This window comes from Myotis davidii, unplaced genomic scaffold (genome assembly GCF_000327345.1).
Source record: "Myotis davidii unplaced genomic scaffold, ASM32734v1 scaffold478, whole genome shotgun sequence".
NCBI lineage: Eukaryota > Metazoa > Chordata > Mammalia > Chiroptera > Vespertilionidae > Myotis > Myotis davidii.
Genome location: NW_006289570.1, coordinates 1,479,215 through 1,500,317, shown reverse-complemented (window position 1 = coordinate 1,500,317; position 21,103 = coordinate 1,479,215). Strand labels below are relative to the sequence as shown.

The following is a 21,103-nucleotide window of genomic DNA, read 5'->3' as shown; positions in this document are numbered from 1 at the left end:
CTCGACACAAAGAGAGACAGAGAGAGAGGGGAAAAAATAACATGACTGTTGTCCCCTGTGCGCCATGAGTTCAATTGCTATCAATTACTGTGGCCTCCTGTATGTATTAATAACCAAGTTATTTCTCTTTCCAACAATAGCCGTGCTGGTGCTGACTTACTGAACATTAGGTGACTTATTTATAATGCTGGTTCATCGGTTCACATAGCTTCACACTGAGGCTTACAATTCAGGGCCCCCGGAGGAGGGGGCCACCTGCAGGGAAGAGATAAGCCTAAAAGGCTGTAGATGCTACAAGAAAAGGCAGCGCTCCAGAGACGGACTTCCAGGGTTCAAATCCCACCTGTCTTCACTTTGAACCTCAGTTTCCTCTTCTGTAAAATGGGCATCTACCCCCATGGAGTTCCTGAGAGACCTCAATGAGATCACTTAGCAAAGGACCTGCCCTTTACATTCTGATCCCATTCAGATTTCTGCCCAGGGACATCCAGCAAATTCCTATTGGAAAACGTAACCCTCTCAGAGGCCAGAGCTTCAAGTCTCTTCCTGCTTCTTAGGACTTCTTCCTGTTCCCACTGCCCCCAGATGCCATGCTGCCCCACAAATTGTGGCCTATTGTTCTACCTGCCACGCCTGGGAGAAAGCTGCCATCTGTCCCAGGGTCTTTGTTCGTCTGCACCAGGGGTCCTCAAACTACGGCCCGCGGGCCACATGCAAATACAAATATTGTATTTGTTCCTGTTTTGTTTTTTTACTTCAAAATAAGATATGTGCAGTGTGCATAGGAATTTGTTGATAGTTTTTTTTTTAAACTATAGTCCGGCCCTCCAACGGTCTGAGGGACAGTGAACTGGCCCCTGTTTAAAAAGTTTGAGGACCCCTGGCACAGTCAGTGCTCCCTGTAAGGCCTGGTCAACAAGCATCTATAAACTGCTGCTCAGCTGCTCATAATCAGACAGGAATCACTGCCCACAACCTGGCAGCTGGTGAAACAACACAGAGACCACTCCCAGGGCTCTGGGGACCATGAGCAGGTGTTCTGGAAGAAGTCAGCTTGCTGAACAAATCAGTTAGGGCAGCATCCGATTAAACGCAGCAAAACGGGCTGAATTCCTGCAGGACTTCTCAGAGCTCTGAATGTGCCAATGTGCATTGCAAATTTACAAGAGGGGAGCCTGGGTAGGGGGTCTTCTGAACTAATTGCATCTCACCTCTCTGTGCCTCAGTTTTTGTCTCTGTAAAATGGGGTGACTCCTCTCCCAAAGGGTCATTTTCAAGATAAAAATGAGACATTGGGTGTGAAGCTGCCTGGGAGTGTCCCCAAGGAGGGGATCCACGTAGAGGAGGAAAGTCATCATGGAGACCTCAGCCAAATGGGGTCACCATCACTCGTCACTCAAGAGGAGACTGAAGGAGCAAAGACCTGGGGGTGGGACCAGTAACAAGTCTGTGAATGACTTGCCTGAGGCCACAAAGCTAGCAGGGCAGAAGCCAGGATAAACCCCATCACCATCATTATAATCATCACCACAATCACCATATCCACCACCATCCCCATCATCATCACCATCACCATATCCATCAACACCACCACCATCACCACTACCGTCATCACCACTACCATCACCACCACCACCATCATCACCACTACCATCACCACCACCACCATCATCACCACTACCATCACCACCACCACCATCATCACCACTACCATCCTCATCATCACCATCACCACCACCATCATTAGCAGTGCTGTTATGCTCTGTCTCTGAACGATGAGTCCAGACATTCACACTAGAGTTTTCCCTGAGCCACTGCTCTCTCTCCACCAGCAAAAGGTTAATGGAGTCCCTGGTGATGAAGGCTGAAAGAGACCCCAGAGCGCATCTAGGTCACCCCCGTTGGGAATGTCCTTTCTCCTCTCTGACCATCAGTTTCCTGATCTATAAAACGGGATAATTGTACCTTCCCCAAGGGGTTGTTGAGATGGCCAAGCACTTAGTGCCTAGCAATCAGCACTGGATAAATGTTAGCTGCTCTGTGGGAAACAGGCCGAGAAGATGGGAGAGGACTTCGTAAGGCCAGCCTGTGAGTGAGTGGCTTGGCCAACCTGAAACCTGGTCCCTGCCCTAGTTCCAGAGGCGTGGGGCTGCCGGGGAGTGCCGCCTTTTAGCATCAGCCACTCCAGGGTTTTGCTTTTTTAAAAAAAATGTAATTGTTTACATCCCAGAGCAGCCATTTCAGCTTAATGAATGAATTCAATATGCTTAGAAAACACAGAATAAATCCTTGCTTGTGGCCCAGAATAGGCCTGGCTGCACCAGCTGTCGGGCAGGGAGCCAAGCCACCAGCTGGGGGAGGGCGGAGGCTGTGGGGTCTGTGGTTACAGGAAGGCAGGAGGGTGGGGCTGGGCTCAGGAGGAGACAGGCTTCGGGGTTGCTGGGTCCAAGGACAGAGCAATGAAATCTCCAGGTTGTAGGGCCGAGTGCTAATCCTCTCTTACTCAGAGATCTGTGTCAGTCTTGAGGGGCCAGAGCAGGGGTCTTTATGTTGGTGCCTTGCTGATGGGAACACGGAGGCCCCAGGCCTTGCCCAGTGGGGTTCCTCTGCCTGGAGCACCCTCCCCAATTTTTTCTCAGTTTTCGAGATTGAGCTTAAGGGTCCCAGGCCCTGGGGTGGGGCTGACCATTCTGAATGTGGGGTGTCTCCTGGCTAGGATTTTCTCTTGGCATCACCAATGCCCTGTCTGGGTTCCTCTCCATTGACCAGACTGAAATCCTGTCTTGAAAATTGAGGTTGGTGTCCCAGGACAGCTGAGACCTGCCAACCAATAGGCATAGAAGAGAGATAAGGAAGAAAGAGAGGAGAAAGTGGAGAGGGACTAGCTGAGACAGAAAGGAAGTGATAAAAGGAGAGAAGAAGGAAAGAAAGAGGGAGGAGAGGAGGAGGAAGATGAAGGGGGTTGGGCAGGAGGGGGCTGAGCCGAATAAATAGCAAAGGCCCAGGAGTCCAGAGACTCAGATTCTAGTCCCTGCACCTCTCCTGCAGCCTCGCTGAGCAAGCCCCTTCCCCTCTCTGGGCCTTGGCTCCTGCCCTGTACAAAGAGGGGCTCAGTCAGGCCTGCCAGTCTCAGCCCCTACTCAGCACGTCGACTTGCCAGCTCTGCAGGGAGGTCCCAGGGCCGGGCAGATGGGAGGTGGTGCCTGGCTTCCGCCATCAGCAGGGAGGTCTCCCCGGGGCAGGTGAGGCTCTGGAGAGCTGAGCTTGCCATCCGAGGCCCTCTGCACAGAGGAGCCAACTTGCCCAGCCTGCAGCTGTCCTGCTTCTTCTGACTCAATGGCTCTCAATGTCTCTTAACCCAGGGCCCAAAGAAAGAAGGCTGGTCCCACCAGCTGGGGCCCAGACACCAACCCTACTCCATGCTCCTGGGGAAAATGGAGGTGTGCGCTGAGCACTGAACACCTGGGACAGGTGTGCAGTTGTCTCATTAGAGCCAGGAAGCAGCTGGGGGGGGTGGAGGGGAGATGCTCCTCTCAGTTGCCGAGCGCCAGATGGAGGACTGACCTCTGCTCCCCCGAGCCCTGCCTGCTCCACGTATAAAAACAAACGTGACATCAGAGAAGAAAAGAGAGGACAGGCCAAGTGTCTGTTTTGGAGTGGCAGAGAGAGATGGCGGCCCCCAGGTGGAGGCCGCAGGTCCACTGTGAAGTGCCATGCCTTCCTCTGACCCTCAGTGACCCAGTGCACGGCAGGCAGAGGTCCAGTTTCCTGCCCCTTAGAGCTGTGTGACCCTGAGTTAGTGACTGCACCTCTCTGAGCCTGGGTTTCTCCACCCACAAACAGGAATGGTAACAGCACTGCCTACCCTAGAGGCTTGGGAGGGTTAAATGAGCCAACCCGTGTAAACACCCAGGAAAATGCAAATGTTAGACTTCTGACCCAGCAGTTCCACGTCCAGGAAGCCACGCCTTCAAACCCTCCCTCATGGGCACAACCTCCACAGACAGGGATGCTCAGTGTGGTGGCTTAGACACCAAAGAGCAGGAAGCGCCCTGAATGATTGGCAGGACTGTTACCTAGGCGGAGGCCCACCCACTCCAGGCAAGCCCTTGCCGTCCACAAAGAGAATCACGATGACCCCAAGTGCAAAGAGGCCAAGACTCGCTGTGAGATGAGAAGAGCAAACAGCGTAGAAATGGAGATGGTGTGGATCCATCTGTGTAAAGACACCAACCAAATATTTGTTATGTGTGCAATGTAGCTAAATGACATTTTAAAGGCCTGAATATAAGCCTATCATTTAGGTTGCAGTAATACACCCATCTCATTTCCTGGTGTTAATAATGTGCTAACTACAGCTGGGTACAGTGCCACCACGGGAAAGCTCACGGGGCTCCATGGACTGCTGTTCCGGCTTCCTGTGAGTCTATAATTACTTCAAATCAAAACGTGGATCAGAGACCCGGATAGTGTGAGTCAGTTGGTTGAGCTTAGTCCCGTGCGCTGAAGGATCGCTGGTTTGGTTCTCAGTCAGGGCGCATGCCCAGGTTGCAGCTTTGATTCCAGGTTGGGGTACATGCAGGAAGCGGCCGATCAATGTTTCTCTCTCTCTCCCTCCCGTTCTCTCTAAATTGATAAAAATTTAGAAATAAATTTTAACAGGGAAAAATCCAGCCTGTCCAGGCAGTGACACTCTCCTGCATGACCATGTCATGGTGGACCTGTCATATGCATCTGGCAACACCCATGGAATGTACAAGTCCGAGAGTGAACCCTTGTGTAAACTACAGAGTTTAGTTAAGAGCAGTATATCCATATTGGCTCTTGCGTTGTAATAAATGTCACCTCTAAACATTAACAATGGCCGCCTCTGAGGACGCAGGGATCTGGGGGCTGAGGAGAGACGTTGCTCATTCTATATTCTTCCCTATTGTTCCCATTTTTCACAGGAAGACAACTTCGCAGTGTTGCATATGCAGTGGCTTTAAGACAATAAAGATAGTAAAACACTTTGAAAAGTGCCACTTGAATATACAGTCATTGCTTGATGTTGGTGGCATCACTGTTGCTATTCCCACTGGCCTTCGGCACACGGGGTCTTCCTCCAGCTCAGGGAGCGACTGGCCACCTCCTCCTATCCTTGGCTGGAGTGCCCTGGTTGCTGGATGTCGGGGTGCCCCCAGCAGAAAGCAGGGGGCTGGGCTCTTGTCATTATTGCCACTGTCTCTCCTTCCTGCAGGCCCCCCGGGGCTCCCCGGTTACAGCCCCATCCGTTTGGGGGCTGACATCTTTATTACGGCAGGCGGGGAGTTGCCGGGCCGACTGGCAGCCTCCCTTCATCAGCCCATTACGCGGCCCCGCGCTGGGTTATGTATGGGCCTGACAGCGTCATACATCAGGCAATGGGGTCAGCAGCAAGCAAAACGGCAAATTGAGTGAAAGACAAATGAATTAAACCTACCAGCCTTCCGAGAAAAACGAAAGCAAAGCAACGCGGCCATCAAGGCAGGCATTGCTCATCCTTGTTACTCTTGGTTCTGAACGTTATTGTCATTTTTGTGACGTAATGATGGACAGCGGGCAGAGTGACAAATAGCCTCAGACTTCCGGGGAAAGTCCACATCATCCCTGACAGCGACAGGACCGCAGGGCAGGAGAGGATTCGAGACCCGCCTATGTCAGTCTTACAGACTCAGGCTTCACCAAGGAAAACCCCCCTGGATGGTGGACGGATATTCTATTAATAACGATAGCAATGATAGCAATAATCATCACGATAGCAGAGCTTAATGTAATATATTTATATTAAATGTTGTAAGCCTCCAGGACCCTAAGAAGCAGTCACCATCACCCCCATTTTACAGGTGAGGAGAATGAGTCTCAGAGGTCAGGAGACTCACTAAGGACGCAGGAGAACGAGAACTGAACACAGGTCACCCTGGTCCCGGAGGCCTGGCCTTTACCCCCGATTGTGAGCTCTCCTGCCTCTATTCTGCTCATCAGGATGACCTTCCAGATGGAGGAACAGAGACCAGAGGTTGAACGGAGATGGGAGGATTGGGTGGAAATTAGACGGAGCTGTTAGGAGTGAAGCGAAGATCCAGGCACCCAGAATGCACCCAAGGACTGGGCCAGCTGGGCAGCCTCGTAGAGGAGAAAAGCAGAGGCTTTGGAGGAAGACAGGCACTGATTCTAACCTCAGCTCCACTATACGATGCTGTGTGACCCTGGCAAAGTTGCACCATCTCTCTGGGCCTCAGCATCCTGAACCAAAACTAGGGAATTTCTTCCCTACCTTCCTGTCAGGGTTGCTGTGGGAATGAAGAGAGAACACAGGGAATGGGTGAGTGGCCCATTGCAAAGTCTAGGTCAGTGGAGCAATCTTTGCAGGAAGAGAGCCGAGGTTTCAAACCTCACCCTGAAACATTCCAGCTGTGTGATCTCTGTAAGTCACACACCCTCTCTGAGCCTCCATTTTCTAACAACACACACACCACAAACATACACACACACACACACACACACACACACACACACACACACATACACACACACCATGAGCCAAGTCCTGTGCTCCACATGTTTTGGCCTTGACTCACTTGATCCCCACAATAAGCCTACAAAGTTGGTGCCATCATTAACCCCATTTTATAGAGAAAGAAACTGAGGCTGAGAAAGGCCAACCCAGGATTCACACCCAACAGGCCGAGTCCCAACGCCTGCCCATGGCGTTCTTCTTCCTCACCAGATTATTGAATGAATCTCATTGGCTCAAAAAGCATAAAAATAGGATCGGGGCTCTCGAAATAAGTTAAGGAAGCCAGACTCTCTGAAAGGAGATTATTAAAAAACACACACACCCTGATTAATGGAATATTTCAAAATGATCTGTTATGACACAAAGCGAAGACATTTATATATGACTTTGAAATTCTTAATAGCTGATTTTAGAGCAACCTATTATGAAATCTTCCAAAGCAGAATATATAGTAAGTAAATCATCAAGCAGGCCTCCCAGGCAGACTGACGGCAGCTCCTCTTAAAGTAATTTATATGCTGGGATGGGGGGAGGCTGGAGGAATTATCGCCATAATCATGTATTAATAAAATATTTATAAATATGACTTTCTCTTTTATCGTCACTGATGGTGACAGGTATAAGTCAGGTCCCTGAGCCCACAGCAGAGGGGACATCCCACCTGCCCAGGAGGAGGAACTGAGGCATCAAACTTCTCTGCTGACAGGTCAATAGGTGGGGGTGAGGGGTGGGGTTCCCTTGGCCTCTAGTGGCATTGGAGGCAGAGAGGATTCAAGTGTGACAACAGAAATAGAAAGGAAGGTGCCATCTACTTGCAAGACTCGCTCTCTTCCTCAACCTGCAGAGTGCTGGAGGGAACGAGCCCATGTGAGCAGGGCCGCCTTGGGACCGTCGCCTACTCAGGCTCAACAACACGATAACTGGGTACCTGTAGCAGGTAGTGGGGAGCGTCTCCCAGATATCTAGATAGAAGACATCACCTTTACTCTGCGGGCCTAACCTTCTCTCCCATGTTCTAGAGCCTCTCTGCTTGGTACAGTAGCCACTGGCTAGGTGTGACCATTTAAATTTGTGCTAATTAAAACTTAATGCACTTAAAGGTCACTTCCTCAGTCGCACTAGCTGCGTTTCAAGTGCTCGGCAGCCACATGCGGGCAGTGGCCCCTGTGCTGGACGGCGCAGACAGAGAGCATCCCCATCACCGCAGAAGGTCCTACTGGCCGGCACTGCTCTGGAAGGTTTGCTGGAGAAACCCAGCCACTGCCTTCTCCCTGGGCTGTGCCCAGCAGCTTCCCACAGAGCAGCCCCTGACACGCAGACAATGGTAGATTCCCCCCGCCCCATTTCATGGAGAGGCAGCCAGCAGCCCAGGGGAGCGGGGCAGGAAGGACGTACCTTTGCAGGCCCCCGCTGCGCCCAGGTGGTAGATAGCTGCCAACACCCGCCAAATGGCTCGCTGCTCGTTCTCCGAAATGCCTAGCGTCGCCATGGCACCCTGGAGCTGGGCAAAGGCGGCCGCTGCCCTCTGCTTGTCTTCGGGCTGAGGGCAAAGGGAAAGAAGAAGAAAAAGAGGTCATCGTTGTGGAAACTCACAATGCGAAGCCACGCTTGGTCTCAGGGGAAGTGCGTGGTCACTTTTTGGCCACAATTAAGCCGGGGACGGTTGGCAGTCATTTCTGTCTGACTTTGGAAGATGATACGATTCTTACTCATTCATGTGTCCATTCAGCAGATTTAGCGAGGCTCTGCTCTGTGCCAGCCTCCGGGAAGGCAAAGATGAGCGAAACCCAGAATTTGACTTTGAGGGCCTCTCAATGTAGAAGTGAAAAGAGATTTAAAAAAGCAACTCAGTGTGAAACAGGCTAAGTGGTAGGATACGGGTATAGGTGGGGAGCTACGGGACACCGGAGGCAGGACTGCACTAATGAATCCCACCCAGGGGGGCCAAAGAGAATGTCACAGAAGATGAGACCAAACTGTGATTGGAGTTCAAAAGATAAACAGGCAGGGTTGACCCACTTCATGTTATAAAGGCCCTGACACGTACAAGGAGCAACAAGACGAACAAAGGCGATCTCTGGAGACAACAGATGGTCCCTGAACATGGACACGGAACAGGCACTTTTGGAGGTGGGGCCGACAGAGAGGGGAGGAGCTGAGCATGGGGAGGCCTCCAACACAATATTAAAGGGCATGAGCTCTACACTCCAGCCTTGACTGGCAAATACACACCCCTCTCTACATGCCTGGACCTGTGGCAGACATCACTAATCGATCAAGATCCCACAGTAAGCCCGTGAGTCCAGCTTCTTTTCGGGACATCACCCCTTGCAGCCACCACCGACTGAGCTACCGCAGCAACCGAAAGGGAACCTGTGCGCCACCCCCAGTGCGAATGACAGGACACCGCCGAGATTTTAAGCTGGAGGAATGAGAAAATGACATGATCCAATGCTAATGGGTTATAGAGCGTTATTTTTCTTTTTTAGATTTATGATCCCAATTATGTTTGATTGAATATTAAAATTAGTCTGAAACTCCCGCTCACACACCATCTGGCCAAGGAGACTCAGCCCAGAAGCCTGCAAGGCTGAGAGGAAGTAAGCTGGGGAGGAGAATTCTTTTGTCAGAATCCCACCAGCCCATAGTGAGGAACTGATTTGCACTTGGACAGAGCTCAGGTGATAAACTGTGGGCTGTTAAACCTGTCAGGTCCTTGAATCTGGTGGAGTCTGGTGCCCAGAGAGGGGGTGACGCTTGCCCAAGTCACACAGCAAATTAGTACCAGATACACAGGACTAGAATCAAGCTTTCCTGATTCCCCATCCAGACCACCTGTCCCATCCATTCAAGCCACTTCTAACTCAGAAAGAATCCTATAAGGATCACTGACCAATTGGGACAACGTCAAAGCATGCAGGGACATTGAAAGATTCGCTGTGGAAACATTTCGATTAATAGCAAAAGCATGTTCCACTGATCCATCATATTTCTGGGCCACCACAGGACCACAAAATCCCTAGCAACCAGGAGCTCAACCTAGCAACCGCAGCTGCTCCACTGGAGCAAACAGAGGGAAGGAAGGCATCTTACCAACATGGTTATTTATGAGATTTCAAAGTAGCCGTGAAAGGGCACCAAAGAACAGTAGGAACACATTTATTATGGCTCCCACTGTCGGCCCTGAGCACTTGACTTTAAATTACAGCCAGACTCCAACCTCTGTCACTTAGCTCATGCGAAGAGAAGAATGAGAAAACTTCCAATAAAGCTAATTTGCTGCTTTTTCTCTCCAGCCCCACCCCACATCTTGGATGCGACCAAAGACATGGAGGGACAAAAACGACTAGGATCAGGAAGATGTTGACCATTCCTTAAACTTCTAGAGAGCCAACATCTCCGCACTGCGCCCTGATAAAGCCAGTCCTTGCACTGAACTCGTGAAAACAGAAATTGGTCAAATCAGTGGAATAAACTCAGAGCCCAAATGCCTATCCACGGGCAAATGATAGACAAAGGGTGGTACAGCCAGGACAGGTATGGAGTGCTACGCAGCAATGAAAAAGAACGAGCCACTGATACATGCAACCACATGTATGAATCCCACAGACCCAACGTGAGTCACGACTGTTGGGTACAAAAGACCAACACGCTGCGTGATCCCATCTTTGTGGGCCACGCTAACCTACAGTTAGAGAAGTTAGGACGGTGATCCTGGGGTGGAAAATAAACCCCTGATGGGGAGGGGGCTGGAAGGAGCTTTCGTCAGGATGAGGAAAATTCTAGATCTTGATCTTGTAGGTTTATGAATATAATCATCATCGAATTGTACACTTAAAATTAGTGCACTTGATACCTTATACATATATATATATATATGTTCAACACACAACATGCCCAGGGTTTATCTGATGCAATCGAAGACTCAAGGTCAACCAAAGGCTGCAGGTAATTTAGTGGAAAAATAAAAAGAAATCCCAAATGTTCTGTCCACATTAAACCGGACTGCGTCTAGAGCACTCAGGGGCCAGGACTGGCACTATGGGAGTCAAATGCTGAACACTGACTGGCTTCAATGACAAAATGGCAAACGGAACGTCAGTGCCTGAAGAACTGGGTGAACCTCGTGGAGACCATGCAGAGGGAGGGCAGGACGGCGTCACTCAGAGCCAGGAGCTCCCCATCCAAGTGGCTCCGCCCCGTGCTCAAACCTGACGAACCCACTGATTCTCTCTCATCATTGATGCTTCTCTCTCCCCCTGCAAATGGATGCCGTGGCCAAAACTCATGAGCTGAACAAGAAAACCAGATGCTGGGACAGGCTCGCCTCCTCTGCCATCGAGGTCTGGGCTCCTACCTCCCCACCCCCGACGCGATCATGGGGAGGTAGGGTCTGAAAGAAGAATGTACTAAGCATTCCAACCCCCCATGAAGGGGGTGGCAGGAAGGAGAAGGGTGGATTAAACCCTCGAATTTAACAATAGGGGAGCCACATTGGCTCACTCCAGCCCATCCACCCACTGCAGAGACTCCACTGCAGCGGTTCTCAAAGTGGGGTCCCTGGACCAGCAGCATCAGCAACACCTGAGAACTTGTGAGAAATGCGTAGTCTCAGGTCCACCTCAGACCTACTGAGTTGGCGAGTCTGTGGGTGGTACCCAGTGGAGTCTGAGAAGCCTCCCCTGACTGAAGCCAAGCAGTTCCTCCGTTCATCTATCCTCTCATATCCACTGTATCCTTGCAACCTTTGGTGTATTCTCTGCCCGTGTGATTGCATTAATTCCCATGTCTGTCTTTCCTGCTAGAGCAAAAATTCACGGATGAGGAACCTAATCCCAGCACTTCGCACAAACCTACTATAGATGCGAGAGATGGGGACAGGAAGGGGGTCACTCAGAAAAATGTGTTAAAATATAAACAAATGAACAAAAGAATAAACAAACAAGTGAACAAAATTGGTTTTCTTACACAGCTGAATATCATCGCTCAATGTCCTATCAGAGGCCACAGCTTCCAGGAAGCCATCTCTGACTGCACCTACCCACGTGACTCACCAATAATATTTACTAAGAATACCTGACTGAGTGACTGATTTAGGCCAAGCCCTGTCATTTCATTTAATCCTCACAATAAACGCATGAGGCAGACACAACTACTATCATTATTTTACCAAAGAGGACACAGACGTTCAGAGAGGCTTGGTTCCATGCCTGAGGTCACATGTCTAATGAGTGTCAGAGCTGGGGTCTGAACCCAGATAGCCTGTCGCCAGAGCCCACACGCTTACCTTTACCCAAATCACCTCCTGGTTATTTTTTGTGTGTCTCATCCTGGCACGCCCAGACCCTACAAAGGAACCCCTCCCTCCCCACATGACCAGCCTTTGCCAACTACAAACCCCAGCGGCAAAGGAGACGAGTCACATAGGAGATCTCTCCATCACCCTCCCATCCTGGCCACAGGGTCACAGACCCCGACACGCACCCCAGAAGGACCCCGTCCTTACCTTAGACCAAGTGCCCATGCCGAAGGAGCTGCTGTCTGCCATCTGGTGCAGGTACAGCTCCGTCCTAGAAGCAGAGAAGGGACCAGAAGTGCACATGACCTGATCTGTATTCCATTATTTGGAAGTTCAACTTGACAAATAATTGAGCATCTACCCAGTGCCAAGCCCTATGTTAATGCTGGGGAGGCAGAAAGGAAAAAGCCATGGCCCCTGATTCAAAGATCTCATGGGCATTCTGGTGAGGAAGAGAGCCAGCAGACCCCAGTGATGAGCCAGAATAGAACAAAGGAGAGACTGAGGGACCAGGCACCAGGCAGCACTCCTCTAAGGAAGGGATTCAGAGCAGGGTTTTGAAGGATGAATAGGAGTTTGCCATATGAATGCATGGGAGAAAGGAAGGGCATTTGTGAAAGTGGACACCAGTTTTTGTCCCTTGGAAGCTTCACTGTGGATGAGGGAACAGCCTGGCAGCAATAGTGGTAAAGAAAGGTAGAGCCAGTCCCCAGCATGACCCTAACCTCCTGAGGAGTTTGAGATGTTCCAAGCACTTTTCTCCACTCTCCCGAGGCCTCTGAAACTCATTTGGGGCAGCCCCATCTCCTCACACACAGCTTTACCCTGGCTCCTAAGGATGCCACACTCACCTGGGTCAGGCCCACTGGCACAGAGCAACCTGGACTGGGCTGGGCCTGGCGAGGAGGCCTGGAATCCTCTGCCAGCAGCGGCCAGCCCTGTCCTTCCCAGTCTATCCTGCAAGGAGCCCCTTCCAGTCAATAGCTCCATGCCCAGAACCCAGCTCCATGCAGGAGTACAGAACTGACAACCCCAACGTGGGGGGTCACCAGGGAGCCGTGCCTGCCCTTCAGTGTTCTGAGATTAGGAAGTGGAGGAAACAGAGGCTGCAGAAGAGGATTCAAACTCCAGGTGCAGAGCTTTCATGTTATACTCTCCCATGTTACACCCCACTATGCACTGCACACGGGGCCTGCTGCCCAGGCAAGTGGTCTGATTTAAATATCCACAGACTGGCACTACGAGGTACCCATTCTACAGAAAAGGAAACCGAGGTTCAGAGAGGACCACATGGGGCAAAGCCTGGATTTAAACACACATCCTTCTGACTCTAAAGTTGGTCCTTTGCGGAGCACAACTGTCAGGATCAAAGGAGGGTGGCCCCCAGGAGGCCCCACAAGATGAGTCACTCCACCCAGTGCCTGCTTGTTCTGAAGTGCCCATTCAGGCAAACTCAAGGCCCCCACAAAATTCAGAAACTTCTAGAAGACTTGTGGTCTGCTGGTCTTGCCCTCCTCCCAAGCTGCTGTCAGCCCTATACTGACAGACCCCCATCACAGCAGATGGCCTCCGCCACCCCCAGCATTTATGAAGAGCTACGTGTGAATCATCTCACTTAACCCTGTGAGGTTAGCCATGGTATTGTTTCCACCTAACCGAGGAAAAGAAACTGGGGTTCAGAGTGGATGACCCCAGCCGAGGTCACGCAGCCTGTGAGCAGTACCAGCAGCCGGGATCAGAGCTAAGGCTGGGCCCCAGGGAGCAGATGCCCTTTGCACTACTGCCCTCAGCTGTCCCTGCCTGGCCCAGTCGCTCACCTGAGATCCAGGTCCAATCCCGCGAGCATCTGGGAGAAAACCTCGAAGGTGCCTTCCCCTTCCGGCTGCCGTGCCACGCGGCTCTTCTCCAAAAGCATGGTCTGCAAGAGGAGAGGACGGGCCCCTGGTCAGCACTTGGGCTGCATCGGCCCCCTGCCCGGTGCCCAGCTACCCTGAGGCCCCAGAAGGGAGCCCTGCCCTGGCCCACCCTGTGAGGCAACATCTCACATCTGAATTCTGCTGGACACCTGCGTCTCAGAACTGATCAGTCCCTGTCTCACTAACTCAGAATCCACCTGGGGACTAATGCAATCGACTCGTTCCAAGAAAAGCATCGGAAAGGAAGAAGGATGACCTGGAGCCACCCTCCGCCATATTCTTATTTCACAGAAGCCTTCAGTAATGTGACCCAGATGGTCATGAATGACAGGATCTCAGGCTCGGGGTGGGCATCGATGAGTTTCCCCGAGTCTGTGTATTACCCCAGCTCCACATACAAACACGGCTTCTAATAACTTAATCCTATTTTCTGTTCAAACAGATTGTTTGAGGGGGCAGGGGAGGGATGTGGGCGCCTTGGGAGATAGGAGCAAGCAGGCCTGTGTTTGTCTGTTTCATTTCAGCTTATGCTACTAAGACCCAAACAATGGGCGGCTGGATAATATATTTATTCATGAATATTTCATCCTCACAATATTCTGAGGTGCAAAGATTGCTCTAGAAGGGCACTTTTTGGGCCACTGAGTGAGGTGGGAAGGAGCTGGCAAAGGCTGGGGGAACTGTGACCAAATATTTAGACACATTCCAGGGTCCCAGGAGGCGTGGGCTCTGCTAAGTGGGAATGGGGATCCTGCAGCCTCAAGGACTCCCCTCTTCCTTCCACCCAGAGCCTCACCTGGAGCTGGGCAGCTGTGACTCGGCCTGTGGCATTGAAGTCCAGTGACATCACCATGGTGAAGCGGGTGGCGCTGCGGCTGTGGCCGGTGGACACGGAGCCAAAGGCCCGGAGGAGAGTGAAGGTGGCTCGAATCTTCTCCACTGTGGGGGTCAGAGGGTTGCTGTTAGTATTATATTTCTTACAACTAGAAGAGCAATCCTGCCGAGGCCATGTATTCTCAGCAGAAAGAATATTGCCCCCGAGAGGGCAGAAACTGATTTTGGGATGGGGTATTCTGCTTTCATATGCCTAGAGCACAGATATACATATATAAACAGATCATGGTATCTATGGCATTGAAATTTCATAGTGGGGAGATGATTAGGGGATTAAATGTTTAAAAAGACTCCTTAAGGGAGCAAAAATGAAAAACAAAACCCCACTGAGAACACTGGCCCAGGGATTACAGCTTCTGAGTCAGGCTGCCTGGTTTGAATCCAGCGCTAGAGCAGATTAGTTGTGTGGCCTTAAGCAAGCTGGTTAATTTCTCTGAGTCTTAACATCCTCATCTATAAAACTTAAATAAATAATATCTACCTTGTAGAGCTGTCCTAAATAACAAATAAGCTTACATCTTTAAAAACTTATATGAGGCCTGGCATGTAAGTCCTTAGCCAGTGTTGACTGTGACCATTACTAATATTGTAATTATTATTATTACTAATTGGCCTTGCTCAGACACCATCTCCCCCTGGAAGCTCCTGCCCCTCCTCGTGTTCCCGACACCTCCCCTAACCAGCTCTGCCTGCACTCTGCACAGAGCATTCAAGTTCAGCACACAGAAGCAGCACAGGTGCCCTCTGGTGCCAGCGCCTCCAGGACACAGCCCGCCCTCTGCCTTCACTGGTGGGTCCTCTGCGCGGCTGAGGAGGTGCACGCACAGGGCCCCCACATCAAAGGGGCTGTACCTGCAGCACCCCGTCATGGGTCTGTATACGCATCAGGATGACTTTCTAGAGCCTGGCAGTCGAGTGTTCAGTTCTAACAGTGGCGGTGCGGGGTGACTGCTCCACACGTGGCTGCGAGCGTCTGGAGGAAGGGGTACCTTTTCTAATTCACACAGAGGGGTGCCATGGACTGAGGCGGCCCTGCCATGTAGCAAGCACAGGGTCTGCACCTACACTGAGTGACTGCGAGGTGAGTGGATATAAGGAGGAGCAGCCCGGCGCCCCCTCCAGGCCTCCCTCCCTCCCCACAATCCTGCTCCATGGCCCCCGGAGCCCACTGTACCTGAGACGCTGCCATCCACGCTCCCTGCCATCCCCACCAGGTGCTCCAGGACCTGCTCGCAGCAGGTGGTCTTGCCGGCGCCGCTCCGGCCCAGGGCCACGATGCTCTGGTCCCTCCGCTGGCTCAGCAGTGCCCAGTATGCCCGCTGGGCCAGAGAGACAATGTGGGTGGGCAGGCCATCCCGGCGGCCCTTGGGCACCTGCAGGAAGATGCCGGCATCAGCCTTCCCACCCCAGCTGGGAGCACTCCAAAACAGGGCCCACCCCGCCTCAAGTCCAGACTCATGGAACTGGCAGCGTGAGGCTCAGTGGTGGCCTTGACAAAAGTCGGCTTTGCGTAGCCTTCAGGGAAAAGGGAAGAGGCATCGGAGATGGAGGTCAGGGAAGGGCACCAAAGGGAACAGTGGATGGGCCCAGCCGGAGGAGGACACTGGGAGCCGGGGATGCTAAGTGGGCAACCAGTGGCCCCAGCAAGGCCTCATCTGCATCTCCCGTGCCTTGGGGACCAGGGAACCAATCGCAGTGTGGTGGCCCTCCCCCTGGCATGGCCCTCCAGCCAGGTGCCTCCAGTCCTCCGTTGGCCTTTGTGCCCCAAACCCTGAGGAGTAGTAATGAATCCCTATCCTGGGCTCAGCAGGACCCCACAGCTGGCAATGGTGGGACACGTTGCCTACACTGCCTGGGCACAGCCTTAGGTCATGAGGCAATGAAGGTCTGAGTCCTGAAGCCCCCTCCTCAGGAAACACTGGAGTTCAAGGGACAGCTCCCTGATCCATCAGCTCCCTCCGCCCACTGACCAGACCACAGAAGGGAGAATTCTGCAGGTCTAGGCTGTGTACACACACAGCTGCGTGCATGCACACATGTCCTTGCATTGTGCTTGTGCACTCTGGCGTGCTTGCACACAGGTGTGCTCACAGGCACATGCACTCAACAGGTGCCGAGGCCCTGCACACAGAGGCAGGCCCATCTACCCCTGACATGGTCACACCCCGCTCTCAGCCTCTGAGGGGGCCCACACTGCCCCATACCTCACCCAGGCCATCTTCAAGGTGGCCCAGTCCCAGCCTCACCGCAGGTCTGTGCTCCCACCTGGTGGCCATTTGAGGAACCAGACGTGACTCAGACAAAGAACAGAAGGAGGCAGTGGGTTTGGGTGTGGGCAGCTGATGACTGGAGGGAAGGGTGGGGCACTGAGTTAAGGGTTTGGGGGATCAAGAGACTCGGGAACATAGAAAGATCTCAAGACGTAAACTCCTCCTTACAGGACTGCCCAACGCTGATACTTTCAGGCCCTTTTGTCCGGGCTCTATACGGAGGCTTCAATCCGGGAAAACCTGAGAGAGTCCGCTTGCCTTGGGGCAGTGATGGCGAACCTATGACACGCGTGTCAGAGGTGACACGCGAACTCTTTCTTTTGGTTGATTTTTCTTTGTTAAATGGCATTTAAATATATAAAATAAATATCAAAAATATAAGTCTTTGTTTTACTATGGTTGCAAATATCAAAAAATTTCTATATGTGACACGGCACCAGAGTTAAGTTAGGGTTTTTCAAAATGCTGACACGCCAAGCTCAAAAGGTTCACCATCACTGCCCTAGGGTCTGGACAAAAGTCCCTCCCAGGGGCTCCTAAGGAGCCAGAGGAGCCACTCAGCTTCTCAGGAGGTTCAGCGGCCTTGGGCTGCGGTATCAGAAGCATGGCCCTCACAGCAAGGGATGGAGACTGCACAGCCACTCTGTCATCCTCCCAGACCCCCAGCCATGGATGGCCAGGCTGGAGAGGGGCCGCAGAAGTGACTGAAGGGGTGAGGTGGGGAGTCCTGGAGAAGTCAAGTCTAGGGGAAGAGGGGTGCAGGACCACCATCCCCTCTTCAACGGACTTAGCATTGTTTGGCGGGGGTGGGGGGGCGGCAGGAATGTCCCATGGGACTCCAGAGGGCTTTTCATCCCAATTGACAGATGAGAAAACCGAGGCCAGAGGCATCGTGATCTTTCCAAGGCACCTGCTGTGTGCCGGCAGGAGTCCAGAGGCTGCGCCTTCCCAGAGCAACACATCTTCAGGACAAAAGCGCCGGATAAGACGTCTGACCTCTATCAGGGCTCCCTGCCTATACCTTCGCCCCCTTCCTAACATCCTCCACCCGGCAGCCAAGGGCATCCTCTTACAACGTAAGTCAAACCGTCACTGCTCTGCTGAACATCCCTCCGGTTCAGAGTAAAGCAACATCAGTATGACCAGGTATAACTAAGGCCTGTCCTGTGTCCCCTGACCTCCTCACGCTCCTTTTCCACGCTCACCTGCTCCGCCCACCTTATCTTTATTATTCTCAGCCTAATCTTCCCCAACTAGACTGGGCGCTCCACGGGACAGGCTTATGACCGGCTCCTTCCCTGCTCCCTCCCCTGTGCCTGGCACACAGGGGACAGAATCCTATCTAAACCAATAGCCCCTGGATGAGGGAATGAAAGGGATCCTGCTCCAATTACCCGGTGGTGGCCAGGCCCTTCCACAAGGTGGCGCTGAGAGCTTGCCTTTGCTTTGACTGTCCTGACAAAAAGCAGCCATTTCTGCACTTCCCGGGGAAAAGAAATAAAAGCAGAACCGAGGCGTCTGTTTCCTGATTTATGTGGGTGTTCGGGACCCCCCAGACCACCACGGGGTTCAGAGCACAGAGGGCCGGCGCCCTGGGTCTTATCCCAGCTCCTCCGCTTGCTGAATGTGAGAGTCTGGCAGCTGGCCCAGCCAGTTCCATCTGTAAAATGGGGTAGTCATGGTGTCTGTCCTTTCAGGGGGTGTGAAAATTAACTGAGATAACATGTAAAGGTGCTTGAAGCAGTGCCTGATACAGAGTTGACACTCATTCAATGTTTTCTCTCATTATTTTTATTATTATATTTAATCCTCCTATTGCTGTTTCTCATCCGCAGCCTGGTTTGCAGGGGACTTTGACTGCTCTATTCTCCCAAGATGCAGAGGGACCCCCTCCACCCCTCCTGTGCCTGTCCCCTGCCCCCTTGCCCTGGTCCCCCTCACCTTGCCTGCAGAGGGTGCTGACGGCCCGCGGGGCTGGAGGACGATCAGGTCCGGCCCGGTGGCAGTGTGTGGCAGCTGAGCCCGGTAGCGGTGCAGGAGCGTGTTCAGGACACTCGATTCATTGACACTGACCAGGGAGGCCAGGTCCTCGGCCTGGTCCAGCTCAGGGGGGTTGGCCTGTGAACCATCACAGAGTGCCCTGTGGCTTCCGGGGTCCCCACGCCACCACCACACCCCTTCACACACAGCCCTGCTGGCCCTGTCCCGGGAGAGCCGTAGGCCAAAGACAGGACAGAATGCAAGGACTCTGGAGAGAGTCGCAAACCCTACAAGTGAAACAGGGCTCCCTTTTCCTTTGCCCTTGGGGAGGCCCGAGAGCCACCCCTCTGTTCACACCTGTCCCTCCTTCCTATACCGTAAGGGGAGATGCTCAGAACAGAGACACGGCAAGATTCTGAGTGCCTTCTGCATCTCAAACACCGTAAAAAGTGGTGGTGTCCCGAGTCAGGCAGTGTCCCCTGAGCTCTCTGGTCCTGAGTCTTGCGGGGAGCGCTGCATGTGCTGTGACACTCAGGACACAGGCCAATGGCCACATCGCCCGTTTCTCTAATAGCCCCTCGTGCACTGGCCCTTGGAGTCATTCCCCGGCCCTTCGAGAAGCCAAGGATGACTGCGTCTCCCGGGGCATCCACCCTAAAGGGCTTCCTACCATTCTTTCCAGCTCCGAGGAGTTTTCTGGGCCTAAGGCTCTGCAGTTAGGGCCAACCCTGAGCTCGCCGACGGGTCAGCCTTTCTTCTGAGAACACTGGCCTCTGCAAACTCCCAACACTATTGGGACTGGAGGGTCAGGGGTGGGCAGAGGAGTGCCGAGAGGAATGAAGATGACCAAGGCCCACCTGGGGCTCCCGGAGGAAACTCTTCCTTCATTAGTAGGCTTTGAAGGGTGGAAAAGGCTCATGACCTATTTTTCTATCATTTGCTGATTTCCCCCTCAAAAAGATTGATAGCACACTGAAAAAATTGTGCAAAACAACTGAAAAAGCAAAAACCAAAAGAACAATACCCCAAATATATGCCATTATACACTACACTATGGTCTGTGGCAGGGAGCACACTGGGTTCTGAGTCCCCTGGCAGCCAAGGTGAAAAAGGAAACATGTTTTGTAGCATGATTTGCGATGCCCATAAAAAGAAAAGTAATTGCGTTCTTGGGTCAAGGAGAACTCTGTCCTAAGACCTAACGAACATGTTTCTTAACGTGTTTTCATAAAAGGGGACACCGTGGGACAGAGTAATGACCCCCTAGCAATATATCTCCAGCAGAGCCACAAGTTCAATGCTTTATCCTCCAGGGCATCAAGCCAAAGTAGTGCCTGCAGTCAGTACACGGAAATCTCCAGCCAGATGAGTGGGACAGTGCGGAGCAGGCAGGGAGGGGGCGGGGACTCACCCGATGAACACGCTCCTCATCCACCTCGGTGACGGTTTTGTCCGCGTCAATGCACAGTCGCACCCTTCCTGCCGGCAGGTCGGCTGTTCCCTCATCTGGCTTAAGCACCGTTGCTGGTGGCCAGCCAAGGGGAGAGAAAAGAGGGGAGGGGAGGAAAGATAGGCTCTGAGCTGCTGAGCCAGGCCAGGGAGCTGCAGAGGGGGCCTGGCACCGGTCAGAGAGGGACAGCCTCCTCTCCCAATTCACACGGAGGGTCCAGAATTGTAAGCCTAAGCCCTTTAAGGACAGAGGCTGAGTCCAACTCACCTTGGGCTGTTATCAGCTGGCACCGTGCCAGGCAGAGAGTAGGAACCCAGATGGCTGGGTGCACAACCCATCTCATGCCTAGACCCGGGATGGCAGATAATGGCATACGGGCTGCTATTCCCCTTCCAGTACCCAAGACAGACATTACTAATCAATCACTCGTCCCAGCAGCATCCAACTGAGACTCAATCACTTCTCTGTAGAGTATGGTCACAACTAATGGACAAAAGTGGGCTTGCGAGATGAAAGCTATTTGCCCACCGGCACTCGACTCGATTCCTTGAGGACACTGCAGGAACCAAACCAGGCTTGTGGGTGACGTTAATGGATTAAATAACTAATTACCAAGGCCCTGATGTCTTTGAAAACAGAACCCAATAGACCAGCTGCCAGAAGTGAAATGACACTAACTATTCCCACCCCAAAGAGCCGCACATCCCCTTCCTGGTCTCAGGGTCTCCTTACTGCTCACCTTGCTCCCCAGGCCAC

At 52.4% G+C, this 21,103-nt stretch overlaps 1 protein-coding gene across 1 annotated transcript in view; it reads right to left on the bottom strand.

The window, feature by feature from the left end:
* MYO18B (myosin XVIIIB) overlaps positions 1-21,103 on the bottom strand; it is a 200,197-nt gene that overhangs the window by 171,518 nt on the left and 7,576 nt on the right. The window contains exons 6-12 of the mRNA XM_015562824.1: positions 20,309-20,421; positions 18,859-19,035; positions 15,822-16,020; positions 14,550-14,692; positions 13,655-13,755; positions 12,045-12,108; positions 7,934-8,078 (exon numbers count right to left, since the gene is read on the bottom strand). Coding sequence (XP_015418310.1) covers positions 7,934-8,078; positions 12,045-12,108; positions 13,655-13,755; positions 14,550-14,692; positions 15,822-16,020; positions 18,859-19,035; positions 20,309-20,421 — 942 coding nt within the window. The remainder of the gene's footprint in view (positions 1-7,933; positions 8,079-12,044; positions 12,109-13,654; positions 13,756-14,549; positions 14,693-15,821; positions 16,021-18,858; positions 19,036-20,308; positions 20,422-21,103) is intronic.